Source organism: Chelonus insularis, unplaced genomic scaffold (assembly GCF_013357705.1).
Source record: "Chelonus insularis isolate UGA/USDA-ARS -01 unplaced genomic scaffold, ASM1335770v1 contig_159_pilon, whole genome shotgun sequence".
In the NCBI taxonomy this organism is placed as follows: Eukaryota; Metazoa; Arthropoda; class Insecta; order Hymenoptera; family Braconidae; genus Chelonus; species Chelonus insularis.
In genome coordinates, this window is record NW_023276399.1 from 33,049 (window position 1) to 50,832 (window position 17,784).

Genomic DNA, 17,784 nt, shown 5'->3' on the forward strand with positions numbered 1-17,784 from the left:
ATTTTTACCTGCCACACGAGTACTCTAATAATCTAAACAAATTTTGAACAATTATTTTTTATCAGTAATTACATCTATTAACAAGCTTTATTGATGAAAAAAATGTCGTTTGCAAGATATTATTTCGCATTAGTTGTTTAATTATCATAAAATAAAATAATGAGAATATAAAAATTTAACGAGAAATGATAATGTAATTAAAAATATATTTACATTTATTCATATTTTAAAATATTTATTTTAAGAACGAATTTCGATATTTAGTAATGGACGAAAAATTATTGTGCTTCAGTACATTAAATCTATGATATTTATGGAGTAATTGTTTTTTTTTTTAATAGAAATGATGAAGCAATTGAGAAATTTTTAATAGATTAAAAAAAATAATCTAATATATTTTGATGTATCTACATTAGTAATCTAGCTATGATAAAGAGAAGTAGATAAATTATTTATAATAAAATATGAAAACAATTTTAAAATTCACAGTTGAAAGTAATTTTTGTTGATAAAGAAGTGTCTTACCATCAGTGGTCGTAACTCTTTTCCAACAAATTACGACAAGTGGTATTTTATCTACTTATAAAAGGAGTAACCAACATATGTGAGCTGGTATAGATGGAGTACAAGTGTAACCTCTACCATTGGGCCTGATAAATTTCAAAGAGATCATCTTGTGCAATGAAAGATTTTCAATAAAGTAGTGCGATTAGATTGGAAATCAAGTTTTGAACTACATAACCTGATTATTGAATGTTCTATATATTAAAAATAACTCATATTTTATTGAATTTTCTCCAACAGCTGAGTGTAATCATTTATCTTTAATCATCTAATAATTATTCTTCTAACTTTATAGCCTTGATGTTAATTCAAGATCATATATTATCAAGATTTCTAGTGATCATTTACAGTTTAATAAAAATTTATTATTAATAGTGGATGAAAAAAAAATTTGTAGGGCAAAAACATTTTCTTCTGTTGTTAATTATTCAAGAGCTCTACTTCCTCTTGTTTCCCCTAAATTGTGTGAAAGCTGTCTTCCTAACACATCGTATATATTCAATAGATGCAAACTCCTACTACTTGTTATGCACAAAGTTATAAATGCAATGATTAACAAGCGGACCAAGCTATTATATGAACCATGACAGAGCTAGGAATTTCTTGTCACCTGACACTTCTAGCTTTCATATAAAATCTATCGATTCATTTTTTCAGTTATGTACAAGAATATTTTGTCATTTCATCACCAGCTATTAGCTTTACAAGTCTTTTTCTATGAAATTGTGTTGATTTTCTCAACTAGAAAGTGTAAATCGTTCTAATTTAATTTAAGAACAAAAAATCAGCTCTCTTAAACGATTTTATTTGACCTTAAATATTTTTTATTCATTGTCTTAATATTTGTATTATTGTGATTGGATTATGTAACTTTTTTTTTATTCTCTGTAACACACTTAAAAGTAGAAAGACTTTTACTTTTTGTAATTATATGCTTACTAAATTTCTACTGTTATTAACGAACTGAATGAAATTTCTAAGAGAAGTTGGAGTCGTTATTTTTCATGTATATATATAATTAATGATTTGTGTAAAGATTTTTTACTCATGTGGAATGCAAGAATCCAACAAAGTTCATTATACTGCTGGTTATGAAAAACAATTCTTATGATCATAATGATGATTAATGTTCTACTAATAGAAACGTCAAAAACAAGTTAAAGGTGCATAAAAAAATGTAATACGTCTTGAACTCTTATGCAATCCAATATCTGACGAACTTGTAGTCATAAATTATTCATCATGCTGTATCTTTAGTGCGTGGGAGAATTTAAAAGTACAGAGTGCTCGATCATGATCAAACATAAAAGGAAATGATTGTAAATAAATATACCTCATCTTATGATTATTTTCCAAGAATAGTCACAAATTTTCCCACTGATGATATGGAGTGTTTGAAATCAAAAGAAAAAAAATTATTTGTTGCAAAAGAATATTTAAAATATTTCCTAAGATTAGTTGGAGTATTGATATTCTTCATTTCTGTTTTTCTTTCTTAAATATTTAAGAAAAAATTGTTGATCAATAATGAAGATTAACTTGCATAAATAAGAACTGTGGGAGTGGCCAATTGAAAATTTCCCAAGCTTTCAAATACTCAACAGACGTAAGGAATTACAGAGTACACGCCTTTACCTTTCCAACTTGCCCTTTTCATGTAGCATCCATGTGAATAAATAAATAATTATGTCTAAATATATAATAACAAATTAAAAAAAAGCTAGCCTTAGTTAAAGTGTTTTTCAAACAATTTAATCCAAGCTTTTATAAATTTTAGGAAGAAGTAATTTGATGTAATTACTAGAGACATAAAAAAATATTATTTTATGGATTTATAATTTCAATTAAATAAAATTATATGAAGAAGAGTTAGTGTTGTCACACAGGTTTTCATGAAGAGACTGTTATCTAAAACTGTCTTATCTGTTATCAAACTAGTCTTGGACTTACGAACCTCACTTCACTCAAAAAGAAGAATTAAGTTTGAGTTTAAATTAAGACTCGTATCAAACTTCAATTCAATCGTATTGTCTAAACCAATAAAGATAGAAAACGTGATACCATCGTGCTCATGATAAAGATAAATGATAAGAAGAAGATACTTAAGGCGACAATAAAAATGACACCTGTGTTCCCTAAACCAAGTAAATTGAAATTCTCACATACCGATTGGTAGTAATTATTAATTTAAGTAATTTAAATATTTATGTAAATAAATTCAAGGTAATTGGTGAGGCTTTTAAATGATTGAATTACCTGTCAATCACATAATGATTATTTCATTTTGAATTTTTCCTGAATTATTCTTAGAAGCTTCTTCTTCATCAGGTAATTTTTTTACTTATTTCAAAATCTGTCTCCTGAAAAATAGAAAAAAACAAATTAATAATCGTTGAAAATAATTATTATAATTACTTGTATTTTTAATGATTTTTATTTGTTTCTTTAAAAGTGCTTTTCATCACTAATTATCACTTGCTTATGATAAAGAAAGTGACGTCTACCTGGGTATTAAATTATTTATCCAATATTCAAATATTGAATTTTGATAATTACATTTCATATAAACATTTAGCAATAATTAATCCATTTTATAAGAAAAAATTATCATTATCTTTAATAAATATCGATGCTGAATTTAATCAGAACTATTTTTATAATCTTTTATATTTTTTTAACTTCTTCTGTCAATAAGAAGTGTCTTCTAATGGCGATAACTCTCTTAATAGAAACGATAATGATCAATGTAACAATGAATCTTCGCATGAGAATAGTAATTAAAGTTTTTTTCGCTTCTCGAGAACTAAAACTTCAATGAACTCTTGAATGAAATTAACATTGATGTAAACAAATAATAAAGTAGGTCTAAAGGTAAATGCGTATATGGTTGAAAATATTAAAATGAACAAAAACAAATGATTGCCTCATAAAATTTTCAATATTTACATGATGACTTAATGATTGTCTGTTTCTGCAGCGAAGTAGAATGTACTTCTCCAAGGAAAGGAATTGGTAATGTTGGTGGGGAAGTCAGGGTGAACCAAAGCCAATTGGTCCTAAGGCATTGCATTATGTCGACGGGGGAATTCCTGGTGGAAAGGTAAGAGACGAGGCCTCACAGCTGAAGCCGCTTATTCTTCTTCGCGGCGCCAATTTCGCGCATCTACTCGTCGTGACTTGAACAAGATTCTGTTACCTCTCGACAACACACCACAAGGACGCCGACAGAGACTTTCATCAAGTTCCACATGTGAGTTTTTACAGTTGAACTATATCAAATATACATTCACTCGATCGATTCGCGTAACTTGATCTCCATTTTTTTTATTATCACAGAATGCAATTTGATAAAATTACAGTGAATTGCACGTGCTTCATTTATCACCATTTCCTATCCAATTACTGCATCTTTGGCTATTAGATTCATTACATTTTGTGCGTGTGAGTGCAAAGATTTTATAAAGAATCATTTTTGTCATGACCAGTAAAATTATTTAACTGAGTCAATAAATGTTACATCATGTTTTCAAATAAATTTCCTATGGACTGTGAGTTTTTTATAATTATTTTTTTTATGCTGGTTAATTATGCTATAAAGGTATGCGACTATTGCTTGGAAAACTTTTATTGCTATTTTCTAACTTGTTATAAATTATTGCTTTTCATTAACATTTATGATGTAGGATAGTAGAATAATCATGTGAAATACTTTTTTCCTTGTCACTTAAATTCATTCAGTCATAATCTGTGTCTTTGTCATCTATCGATACAAATAAATATTATAAACATTTGTTTCAATTGTCAAACTGATAAAAAAATCGCCTCCTTTATCGCGTTTTTAATGTTTCAATGAAAAAAACATTTTTTCTTGCCTTACTATCATTTTCATAATTTATTAAAATAATCAACTTTTTGCTTGACAATAAATTAACTATACTTTGTAATACCAAATTGATCAAGTATATTTATCATTTTCAGTTGATATGGTTTAATTTTTAATATATTAACTTCAAAAATTTATAAAATATTTAGCCTGAAGAGTATTATTTTAAATTCATGAAACAACATATTTTTCATCAATTACAAATTTTTTTATAAAGGTATTCTTTATATGCGTCAACATGCAATACTGCTCCAAAGTATTATCACAAAACAGAATGAAAAAAAAAAAAAAATATTTAAAAAAATAATAATCATTGAATGAAAGCTACGCTCTGGCAATCGCATCCGCATTGCAATTCCACATTATTGTATAGTCCTTCTACATTGTTTACTCCAAATTTTTCCTGTTATCAAGGTTGATTGTAGGTCTACATAACATATATACATTATATTTTTTTCAAATCACAGAGAAATTTCATTATTATGGCAGTTTGCTTAATAAGTAAATTCTTTGTAAGACAATTCTCTGAATGCAGAGTCAGTGATTCCCTAAGCGCCTACACGTATTAAAAGACTTTAAGTGATTCCCTGCGAAAAGTGAACAAGGTTTCTCAACATTCTGGACAGCAATCCAGTCATCTGTAGCTTTCTCATGTAAATCATCCGTAATAAGGAGTTATCTTTTATTTAGACTGACGGGTTTAGTACTTGCTTTTAGAGTATTACTTCTACGTAGTTTCTGTTCGAGGTCTTTTGTTAGACAATAACAGAATACTCATAATGATATACGTCAACCAGGAAAAAATGGTTAAATATTAACGAATAAATAAACATAAAAAAGCAAATAACGGAAATAATATTTGAAGATAAAAAATTTTTGGTGATAAATACGATCATTAATATTTTAAATAAATAAATACTGAATACTAAGTAGTAAATATAAAACCAATCAAAATCTTCATTTGAATAAAGTTGTAAATTTTATAATAACTTATTTAATATTTATTTTATTAAAGATATGATAAATTTATTAGTAAATTAGAATGAATTGTTGGTAATAATCATGATAATTATTTTATTATTAGTACATTATATGAGAGGAAAAAACTCTGAAGAAAATTAGTCGTGGCATTCCTGATGCTTTAGGTCAGTTTATCATTATGATTATTCGTCTGCGTCTACGACATAATACTTCTATGAGACATGTTAATGTCAACGAGATTGTTAACTGGCTTATAAATTGAATGTAAGTGCTTTTAATTGTTGAAATTTCTTCTTTCAATCCTTTCGTGATTCTGCGCCTCTTTTGATTAGACTCTTTTGGGAGTTCAAGTGTCCACATGCTATAAAGTTATAAGTGAACTATATGAGTAGATATTTCATAAGAACAATTTTGTGAATTCATTTGTATTCATGGTGAGAACTTGTACTCCAGTCAGATGCATTTAAAGTAGATACACCAGGATCATATTTTGAGGTTTGAATTTTTTAATTTTAGTTTTTTATATAGATACCAAGCACAAAGTGATAATTTCTTCTTATAAATTCTTTGCAAAATAAATTATATAATATGTGACATTTAAAGATCGAAAAATTAAAAATCAAGATATAATTAATGAAATTAATGTCATAGAAAAATAATTTTCTTAATAAGAAAAAATTGATAAGATTTTTTTCTTGTTTATGAGATTGAAATCAATAATGTTAATCCTCAGTCCAGAATATTCGCTTTTGGGTTCAACAATAGTCGAGTGGATGTTGTCTTTTAATTATCGATAAATAAATGAAGTATATAAGAGTGAATAATCAGACTTAACACGGAAACATTATCAATAGAACTCATTTTAGCAGAAAAATATATGTTTTATTCAATGAGTGTTTAAGACTCTTGAAAAAAATTAATATATATGTATTATATATTAGGTAATGATATAATTTAAGAAATAACGTAATATTATTTGATAAACTTCAAAAGATTATATTGTACCCTTGTCATTGACTTTTGGTTTTCAAAAGTCTTCCACAATGTTCATTATGTAAAAATATGCAACATTATTCAATTTATCATGACAATCGTTTGTCACAGCTTTACTCCAAATAAAATTATGCTTTATAAATTATCATTTTATGATTCGGTTCACACTTGGATCATCCTTAAAGTTTTTCCTTTTATTTGTATATTTTTCGTAAGTATTTTTCGTTTTTTGTAAGTAATAAAGTTTTTCCTTTTATTTGTATATTTTTCGATAGAGTAAACAACTTGATAATATATGAGCTTTGACAATTGGTATTAAGACAGATGAGATTAATTGATGACATCCTTTTATGTAAACTTGAGTTACAATGAACTCCAAAAATAATTTTTGAAAAGTTTCTATTCCCAATTGCACCATTCTAATAAATATCCTCCAAGTATTATACTGCAGAAGGAAAAGTTCAAAGAATTCAAATTCGATAAATTTATCAGAACTATCTCACTTTCACTGATTAAGTTATTACTAATTGTATTTTCAAAATAGTATTCATACTAGAACGTGAGAATACAAAAAACATTGCTCCATTTTCAGTTGACTCCATGTATGTAAGTCACGTACACCGTAAAAAAATCGATCAATTGTTATTCTGATAAAAAAAGAAAGATCTAGAGTCTGGCATCAGATAAATATTGATTTGTCCAATTTAAAACTTATTTGTTTCGGTATTGATTGTTGGACTCTTTGATAGATTTAAAAAATAAAGATTTTCAATAGATATGATATATGATGTAATTTATGGATAATCGAACTCTGCAGGAGTCTATTGATAAGACTATTTGCCAGGAAAATTACTTCAAATCACTCCTTAATTGAGTCATTATAAAATTTCTAAAATGATAAAGAAACTACAATTATCTGACACTAATACTCACTCTGTATGATAATGGCTCATTTCAATAAGTTGTTTGATGCATAATGTATCTGAAAATTTCTCGGGGTTTTCCTATGATTTTTTAACACATATTCATGAGCGGGAATTCTGATGGTGTTGCTGTCACTTCCGGCACCAATACATTCTCCACTCCAGCCTCTGAAAAATAAAAACAAACTAATTTTATGCAGACGTCAATAAATATTTTTATTCAATTAATTATATTCTAATCATTTTTTTGTTATTAACATCTTAATCATCATAAACATAATGTATTTCTATTCATTCAATGATTCATTTTATTGAAAAATCTATAAAAGTTATTTTTGTTTTGAATATTTTTCCAAAGAAGTTTCCTATTGCTAGGGCTTCCCCTATTTAAATACAACAATAATTACATACAGAACTAGAATCTGGACGATTCAACAACCTTATCCTTTTCAATCATGCACGCAGTTTGCCTTGAGCAACCAATTTAGTGTTAGTATACAAGAGTCGCTTCCCCTTCGCTAATTCTTACAACGAATACTTTCACTATTATATGAATACCCAGACTATCTGTTGCGGTAGTAGGTAGCATACAGCAATGAATGACCTTTGTGGCCAATGATCGCGTAGTAGTCAACATCTCAAGCTTTACTTCTAGTAGTCAGACCTACGAAGTAGAAATCCGGTATTGATGACAGCGTCTTTTCCTACATCATTCGGGAATCCCAGCTATTTATGCACCTGGCGTCCAAACATTCATTTTCATGACGTCAAGAGACCAAACATGACGTAATTAACATTTAGATGAGAAATATATATTCAAACATTTCTCAAAGGAATAAAAAAATGTACTTGTTTGTTTCTTTAAATAGACATGAAGAATTATAATTATTAAGATGAAATCTTCTCTATCTTTATCGGCTGCTTTTTTACTTGATCAGAAGTCTTAAGTCGGTATAATGATTAAGTATTGCTGTCTCTGTTACCACACACAATAAATTCAATTTGTTATCGCCACGCACTTGCCGATTAGAAAGATTGGGAGATGATACCGTATACATATATATCTGAATGTGTCACGGACTGAGACAGTTAGTAGGCAACGCGATTACCGGGGTGATTTAAATTGATCAGCTTAGTAAAAATACAAAAAGAAAGTTTACTAAATTTTTTTCAATTAAACTAGATTACTGTTTACTCCATTTTCTCGACTGATAAAACATTTATATAAGAGTGTCAAGATTCGTTATGTATGTATATTTGTTTTTTTAATTTACTAAAAAAATTTATTTTCCTTTTTACTGATAGTTTAACTTGATTCCCGGATGAATGTACTTACCACTACCCACACTATTCACATTTTACTATTGTACAGAGATGGTCCAATTCGTGTGTCCACGCTTATTCACTCTTATTCATCATCTATTTTCTCTTGCTCGTGCTCATGTCTCAGCAATTCATTTAGTTGATTGAAAAAAATCGCTACAGTTCAACTGAGAAATCGTAGTCTTCCGGATTTCATTGTCTCCAAAAGATTTTTAGTCTGAAAAAAAGAAGTTTTTTTAAATTCTGAACAATTAACTAGTCTATGATAATAATCTTTAATATTTATTTAAATGATTAATCTATTAACAGACAGAGAATATAAAATTAAATCATAAATTAAAGTAATTGTATCATTTTTGACCATTTCCACAGTAATTATCTTTTAATATCTTTTAATAAACGTGAATAATAATTTTAATTAAAAACTTTTTATATACAGATTTTTTTTAATACGAATATTAATAAAATTTTATTTCTCTCAATATTTATTCAAGATGAGCCTTTGTTGTCAAACTTTCTGTTTGTGTTTTATGAGTCGATAGATAAAAATAATGACAAGTGAATGATTCTTACAGTATTCATTAAAATTTTTTACTGGATTCCCAAGAAAAAAATTATTATACACATTTATTTATAATTTATCAAAGTTACACATTGACTTTATTATTCATTATTTATTTGTTATTATTACTATACTAAAGAATTTAAAAAACAACTGTTTCAACAAATTTTTCATTATATAAATGTGTATTCGATGACATAAAACAGTATCAAACCTTTTTGATTGGGTAATAACTCAAGTATTTTCTTAAGTAATTAATGTAAGATATAGAACGAACATCTGTGTAAGCATCTGTAAGATTCATTTGCAACTAAACTCGTAGTATTATTGACACTTAATGTGCCTTAATGTGTGATTCAAGGTGTAATTCCCTTCTATACTATCACGTGTCAAATTATTGAATTTGATTGGTTCTTGGTATTCTATCATACTTGGACTGTTTAAATTTAACAGTTTAAACTTATACACCGAAAATGTAGATTATACACTGCCTCAGGTAGTTGAGGTGTCCCTAGTTCAGGTATATTTCTATTCATTGGCTTTAAGAAATTCGTTAACGATTATGTATTTTTGACGATTTACAGAAACTACGGCGTCCACTGTCTACGACTGTCTGGAGAGGTTCGAAAATTAGTCAGCAATGGCACCTCATCAAGAAGAGATCGTCGAGTTTTTTACGCAGAAAATAGATTCTACGATGGACGCTCACGATGATCACAATCCAACAGCTGTTCTTACAGCTAAAGCTGTTACTATGGTGGTTTTGTGCGTGGTCAGTACAATTATGGGATCGATACCACTTCAACTCAGCAAATGTTTTAAATGGGGAACTGATAAAAATGATAATCCAAGGTAAGTTTATTTTTATATCATAAATTGCTTCAGTAAAAATAAATAGTTCATTTAGAAAGTGTATTAATAAATTTGTAGCGGCAAGTGGAATCAGAAATAATTTTTCAATGATGAAACAATGAAGGTTGTTATATGATTGATTTATAAAATGATTTTCAAGTGAAAGAAAAATTGGTGAATTCAAAAAGATATTTACTTTTAATTTTTATTAAATGTATTCAATGTCATAAAAAATGTTTCATGGTCAGGTCAAACAGAAATTTGTGGAGTAAAAAATCTAAATTTAAAGTGTCTGTTACATCATAACAATTTATGACTCTATTACAGATCATCCAGGATTGTTGGAATGCTCTTAGGATTTGGTGGTGGAGTTCTATTTTGTACGACTTTTTTGCACATGTTACCAGAAGTTAAAGAAAATGTAGAATCTCTTGTTGATGGTGGTATTTTGCCGGATTATCACTTTCCGTGGGCAGAAACTTTCGTCTGTACTGGGTAAGTCATTGTATGATAATATATTATTAAGTGTTTACGTGATTTCGTTTTCCTGTATGATATTTTCACGTTGATAATATGATAATTGATATTAATCTCAACAACAGCAATTATTCCCGACAAATGAGTGAATGATTTGTTGTTTTTCATTATAATAAGTATCAATGATCGTCCAAAGTCATTGTTGATTATGAAGTTAATGAATAAAACAGAATAAACACATGCAATCTGAATATTTCAGGTTTTTCATCATGTATTTAGTGGAAGAAATAGTACACACTAAACTCAGACAACGAGAGCAACATGAAGTGAAACATGTAGAAAAAGATGTTAATCACAGCACCAATGAATTGGTGGAAAATAATGGTTGTGTAGTTGGTCACGGTCATTCTCATGGGTAAATATCATCTATTACTAAACAACTTATTGCATTATCTTTAAATCAGTGTAATGAAATTGTTTATAACTAAAAAAATTTATTCTAATGTAGGTATGGTCATGGCCACACTCACTTACCAGCACCTGTTATGACAGATCATCATGACTTCGTAATAAGTTCATTGAGGGGATTGTTGATCGTATTAGGACTCTCTGTTCATGAACTGTTTGAAGGCCTTGCTATTGGTCTTGAGGGATCGGCAAATTATGTCTGGTAATTAAATCATTCCCATCATCAAGTGAAGAAGTTTCAATTAGTTAGCACAGTTGAGCTTGATTTAGTTAGTGTTTTTTTACTTCATTTACTGAAAATGTAGTTAAATCATTTACGTATCAAAGTAATTCACTTATATGAAACTTCAATTACACTAGTGAAGAGTAAAAACATAAAGAATACCTGAATAAATAAATGCTTAAATTGTAGGTACATGTTTGCTGCAGTGGCAGCTCACAAATTTGTCATTGCATTCTGCATCGGAGTTGAACTAGTTGCTTCAAGGACGCATCAATGTTTAAGTGTGATATACGTTTGCACGTTTGCAATCGTATCTCCAATGGGTATTGGTATTGGTATGCTTCTCGTTGGAGGTGGCTCTACAGCTGCTAGTGGACCACTTCCAGTGATTCTTCAGGTACTATAAAAATTGATTAAACAATTAAATTCCTTCAAATACATTTAACTATTATGATTATTAAAAAAAAAATTATATAAATACTAAATAAACTTTGATTGATTTTAGGGAATTGCTACGGGAACTCTACTCTACGTCGTATTTTTTGAAATCTTGCATCATAATAGGGATGGTCTTCATCAATATTTGTCCATTATCATTGGTTTTATGGTCATGTTTGGACTTCAGATAGCAAGTGAGTATTAGTTTATTTATTATTTAAGTATTTTTTTATTTGTTTTTCAGATTTAAACTGACTTTAGACAATTTCAATATTTACGAATAAGATGAATCAGAAAAAATTAGGCATCATTTGTGATCGAATATTCATCCACATTTATTGAAAAATTTAATGATACATGCATTGCATTATATCATTTCTATACCATCAACGGAAGATATAAAATAAAAGTATTTTATTTGATAGTAGCATCATTTTGTCATTGAAAAGATAAATTATAAAAATAATTCATAATAATACATGATAAAATGTTAGTATTTATTAGTCGTGAGGCATAAAAAAAAATTTATTTGATCGACTTAATTGATCATCAGTGACCTACATACCTATAAAAAGTTTTCGAGGTATTTCGTGGGCGTATTAAACTCAAGTAAACGGGTAATGAGTTACGTCATTCAAGTTTCGATTTCCGTATTCAAAAGTTTGCACTTAAAGTACAGATATAGGAACAGATTCATTATTCCATGCAAAGAATAATTGTTTTCATTTGACTCTTGTATGTGTAACTAGACTACATAATTTCTGACATGAATAATCTAATAATGAGTATGGTTTTAATGAGGCTATTATAAAACTAATCATTGTTTTAAAATACTTTCACACATTTTTTTAAAGTTAATTTTCACAACTAGGCATGATTAAATTTAACAACTCTAATTAACTTTAGTTTAATATTCTTTGAATATAATCAAAAAAGAGTTTTTCAAGTCCTTTCACTTAAACTTTCAGTTAATGAATAAATGAAAATTGGCGAGTTAAAATTAAATTAAAATTTTATTTGAATTAAATAAAAAAATTGCAGGACCAAGTATTAAAGTAGTCATTCATCGTTATTTTCAATTTAAGTCTTATCTTAAGACGTAATTACAAAATAACATTTATCATAATACTTTTAATTTAACCCCCAAGGACTTATAATGGAGCAATTGTTCATTTTTTCTTACGAAGTAATTGTTGAAATAGTTTGTTTATATTTTTTCACACAATATCAAAGCTAAGTGAATAAATTAACGAAGACATCAGACTTTATACTTAGAAATAAACCGGCTACGATGAGTTTAGCCGTGTGTCGTTGGAGCAGAAGATGATGAGGCAACGGAGAACACGAGGGAAGTCTGTGAAAGGCGGTGGAGGGTGGAAGGGGAACACGATTTGCCGTGAAAACTGGCAGGAAGGGGAGTGATGGATGTTGCGACGTAAGACGCGCGAGGGGATAGTCCGCAACAAGGCCCCCAGTTCCAGGAGTGCTCAGTTCGTTCTACCGCGAGGACGTTGGCTTGTCATAATCGTCATGGCGTTCGTCACGGCATTCTGAATATTTGTAAATAGCTAAGAAGTTATTTTATAACAGAGTCTTAAATATTTAATGGATTTATCAGCTTAAATGGAAAAAAACATGATGAAGAAATATAATTACCAGAAGATTTTGAAGAGTGTGATAAGAAATGGAATGATTATTGTGCATGATGTTATCATGTGCTTTTAATTAACATCAGGAAGTAGGAGTATAATAATTTATAAAGCACAAGATACATCTCCGGGAATTCAGTCTTTCAATAACTTTGCAACTACAAACTCCAAAAAAGTTATTGCAAACGTCATCAACAGTACCACGTTAAGAAACGGATTTGAAGATAACTTGTTTCGCTATAACGCAATTTTTTTATAGTTTAGCTGATAAGACGATATCTTTTAATAGTTTTTAGTTTGAAAAGTAAGTGAATATGAGATAGTTAAGTTAAATATTTTGAAGAAGACTTAAGAAAGTCACAAGAATAAGAATTTGTTTTGAACATCGGACTATGAGCAGATTGATAAGAATTTCTTCTCTATTTTGTGATGACACCCTCTTCTTGCTTGTTAGCATAACAATCTCAGTCAGTATATATGTTTAACGTACAATGGCCTAAGCATCTGAGTTTCTTGTTTCAAGTACTATGATATCACTATCAACTTGAATAAACGAATTTAAAAGTCGAAGGGGGAGTAAATGATTAGTGATATCAGACGGTGGCCAACACTCACTAGGGAAACAGTTTTTCTGTCTTCAGCATTGTTGTCTGAACAGTGTTACTATCAACATCAAGCATCATGGAAAGCATAGAGCCATCAGTGTTGTTCAATCAAACCATGCAAACATCTCAAGTTTCTTTACTGCTTACTAAAATAGCAGCGATGGTCATTCTTGGTCTTGGATCACTATTAGTTGGACTACTACCTTTAATCATTGGTCGTTGTAGATTTAAAAGACGTCAAAAATGTAGTTTGTCCAGTTGTTCAAGCACTTCCACTGATACATCTTCAGCTATAGAAAAGAGAGCTCAGGTAAATATTTTTTAATATTATTTTTTCCTTTAATTCGATTTCAGTATCAATATATATTTAATTTAGATAAATTCCATTATAATCTAATCCTAATTTTGATATTGATAAAATAACTTGATTTAACATGACTATTGTATTATTAATTATAAAATTTATTTCAGGGTCTTTTGACGTCTCTTTTACTTTGCTTTGGCGGTGGAGTTTTATTATTCACAACATTTCTACATTTGGCTCCTGAGGTACGTCAAAGTGTTGAACGTCATCAATCGAATGGCCAACTCATCACTATTGGAACTCTAAGTATGGCAGAGCTACTATTTTGCGTTGGATTTTTCTTGGTTTATTTTGTTGAAGAAACAGTTCATGCAACATTGACGGGAAAAACTCAACATTCTGAAGATCTTCTTTACAGAACAGTATCTGTACGTCGATGTAATAAGCAAGCACCAGTTTCTACATCTAATACGACGATAACAACTGTAACTACTAATAAAAAACCTTCATCTCCAACATCTTGGAAAGTTGGAAGATTTAGATATGAAGATGAAGAGAAAGATGATCATAACAAATCAGATTCACCCAAAAGTAACAAAGAAATAAACCAAGCAGATGTATTACCTGCTGTCTTTGTACAATCTTTAGCACCTATGGACTCTCCACTTGATGCTGGTCGTGAAGATGATCAATTTGTAACGCGTGTGTATCCCCCTCGTGCCAAATCCCCCAAAGGCCACAATCACCATACTGATACTTCAGTTCGTGGATTGCTTACAGTAGTTGCATTATCATTTCATGCAATCTTCGAAGGATTGGCAGTTGGTTTAGAGCCATCAATTGGATCTGTTGTTTATCTAGCAGGTGCAATAGCTACACACAAACTAGTAATAGCCTTTTGTGTTGGGATGGAACTTTACATTACTGGAGCTTCAACAAGAACAATTCTGGGATATCTCACAGTTTTCTCTATGGTCACTCCTTTAGGAATAGTGTCTGGACTTGGACTAGGATATTTTAAAAATGACAGTGAGAATCTTGGTGCAACTCCAACAATTCTACAAGGCATGGCAGCAGGAACATTGCTCTACGTCGTCTTTTTTGAAGTGCTTGCTAGAGAAAGGGCTAATGATAAAAGCGGATTGCTTCAATTAGCAGCAATAATTGCTGGATTTATGCTCATGTTGGGTCTTCAATTAGCCAGTGAGTCATATAAACACAAGAAAATAATAGATGAAATCGATTTGTTAAATATTTATGATGAAGAAAAGGTGTTAAAATAGTTTCAAAAAACTTTGACATTAAAAGCTTTACTCATGAACCATTTTAATCAGAAAAGGTCAAAGATTCTTTCGTTTTAGACTTTCGTGCAAAACATTATTTCAAAGCGTCCTTGCTTTTCTCTTCATTTTGCATGTATTTGTGATAGCAGATGTTCTGGAATATGAAGAGGAATCCACGGTGGATCGATCATAAATTCAAAAATGAAAGAGCTTTACACTCTGGCCATTGTCAGGTCACGGTCACGTGAATCGCGTGCTGAAGATCATTCGACATCGATCAACCGTTACATTAATCACCTTAAAATACATTTGATTCAGTTGAGAATGCAAATTACCGTTGATTAGAAAAATGCCTAATCTGGAGAGACTTTTAAGATCTTGATAGCTATTTATTGATTGAAACATTTGTTTCTATATCTCAGTATCGAGTTTCGTATCGATGAACAACATTCATGTTGAACTTGTCATGTTCATATATTGTGGCAATATATTAACTATCATATCTACAGTAAAAAAAACAATGTAAATTACTCAATTCTCATTATACATTCAACGTTGCGGATATTACATAATTAGATATCATCCACGGTTTGTGCTTCCATAGATAGGAACGACTAGCAACAACTTCCTAATGATGACTTATTATGTTTTTCTATTAAAGATGTTTCATCCTCATGTATCAAAGCTTGGAGTCAAAATAATTACCCATAAAGTTGTAGCAAATCACTCCAAAATAATGATTACCTCATGGGCGACATTTAGGTCCAGGGTAGGGCAGGACAAGTCACGCGCGTGTTGACGACCCAGATGTTTAAATAGAGTGCTTTCTCCTCCACTGACAATGGACCTGACTCCGAGGTCGTCGAACCAAACGTTTCATCGACCGACTTTCGACAGCTTTCTCGCGTACCTATGACCAATTACATCTATTTCTATCACTAGTTCGATTATTTTTCTTCTTTATACATTTTTTATTCAACGTTTTTAAGTTAGGAAAACTGTTTACGCTCGCTTACCTCCTTCAGTGTTTAAGTCATGTCAACATAATTTTTTTCAAGTATTTACATAATTATGCACAATATGTTTACAAAAACATTCAGACACTTAGCAACACCATTAAAATAATAAGTTTTATAATAGCCTTATTTACGACCTACTGAAATATCTTAATCATAAGAACAACATTTTATATTCATTTTAAGAATTATTTTTTGATGATTTCATTGACTAATTACAATTCTTGTTTCTTTTTTAGCTGCACACTCACATTCTCATTCACACTCTCACGGAGGTGGACATGAACATTTATGTGGAGTTGACGAGCATGAGGACCATGATCATCATGATCATCATAATCCTTCGGTCAAAGCAATTACAGAAAATATTGACAGGATATCATCAACAGTAGCTGATGCAGTCACCAATATTATTGCTTCTACAACGACAAGATCAAATCCCAGTTCAGGACACTCGTAAGATCACTTAGGTTTAATTAGAGATATATATTTATTATAAATAATCGTACCGAACTCAAATGAAGAGCAATTATTTAAGTTTTAAATTGCATTTGAACCTTATGCCACATTTCTCCAAATTAGTTGGAGATAAAGCAATATTTTTTCATCAAACCTAACAAGAATATTGACTGAAAATGGTTTATATACCGAAATCAATGTTCTTAATGCTATTGACTAAGAACTCGAGATAAAAAATAATCTAGAATCGAGTTTTAAGAAATTCCCATGATTCATGGTCAAAAATCACATGGATGTTGACGTTTAATTAAATATCCTATGGGTAACGTGACAGATATTTTTAAGCCGATAAGATGTGAAGAAATGACAATAAAAAATAGAAACACAAAAACAAGTATATAAAAGTATTTCAAATATGACTCAATCTTGTATAAAGAAGATAATTATGAGAATTTAGTCGATTTACGAGCTTACTTGACAATATTGTTGTCTTCTTGATGAGTGATCATCATGTAAATATTAGACTGAATGTCTTAACTTCTAACGAATTTATTATTATTAATATTAATTTCTATAATAATTATTTTCGATGTAAGATTAATGTTAGTTAACTATTCATTATTTTATTTTTCATAATTATCGTATAATTAAGAAGAACGCTCATGGATTTTCCAATCTGTAATCTTTTCACGATAGCTGAATGTCAATATGATGATACTAAAGAAGTGTATTAATATAAATGGTTATCTTTATTAAAACACTTCAATGATTGAGTATTTTT

The 17,784-nt window shown here is 29.6% G+C and overlaps 1 protein-coding gene and 1 long non-coding RNA gene across 7 annotated transcripts; one reads left to right on the forward strand and one right to left on the reverse strand.

The window, feature by feature from the left end:
• Positions 1 to 2,880: 2,880 nt before the first annotated feature.
• On the reverse strand, positions 2,881 to 9,601 carry LOC118064056 (uncharacterized). Of its 2 annotated transcripts, none has more exons than XR_004690014.1 (4): positions 9,444 to 9,601; positions 8,681 to 8,884; positions 7,355 to 7,512; positions 2,881 to 2,924 (listed from the first exon to the last, which is right to left on the reverse strand). It is a non-coding gene; the product is annotated as an uncharacterized lncRNA (long non-coding RNA). The 2 variants fall into 2 exon arrangements; XR_004690013.1 differs by lacking the exon at positions 2,881 to 2,924 and adding an exon at positions 6,404 to 6,599 and having other exon boundaries at positions 9,444 to 9,600.
• Positions 3,638 to 17,783, forward strand: LOC118064054 (zinc transporter ZIP1-like). 5 transcript variants are annotated; one of them, XM_035078425.1, is made up of 8 exons: positions 3,638 to 3,814; positions 9,814 to 10,081; positions 10,409 to 10,576; positions 10,818 to 10,973; positions 11,067 to 11,228; positions 11,439 to 11,646; positions 11,755 to 11,881; positions 16,784 to 17,779. In XM_035078425.1, the coding sequence occupies exons 2-8, from the start codon at positions 9,870 to 9,872 to the stop codon at positions 17,002 to 17,004; spliced, it is 1,254 nt and encodes a 417-aa protein (XP_034934316.1). In that variant the 5' UTR covers positions 3,638 to 3,814; positions 9,814 to 9,869; the 3' UTR covers positions 17,005 to 17,779. The 5 variants fall into 5 exon arrangements, with proteins under 5 accessions (XP_034934316.1, XP_034934320.1, XP_034934317.1 ...); XM_035078429.1 differs by lacking the exon at positions 3,638 to 3,814 and adding an exon at positions 5,750 to 5,923; XM_035078426.1 differs by lacking the exon at positions 3,638 to 3,814 and adding an exon at positions 8,425 to 8,591.
• The last annotated feature ends 1 nt before the right edge of the window (position 17,784 follows it).

Bases quoted from the DNA above. Each gene is read 5' to 3' on its own strand.
- LOC118064054 (XM_035078424.1), top strand. From the start codon at position 14,018: ATGGAAAGCATAGAGCCATCAGTGTTGTTCAATCAAACCATGCAAACA. The intron at 14,252-14,412 runs GTAAATATTTTT...AATTTATTTCAG, and splicing joins CTATAGAAAAGAGAGCTCAG to GGTCTTTTGACGTCTCTTTT. The intron at 15,449-16,783 runs GTGAGTCATATA...TTTCTTTTTTAG, and splicing joins GTTGGGTCTTCAATTAGCCA to CTGCACACTCACATTCTCAT.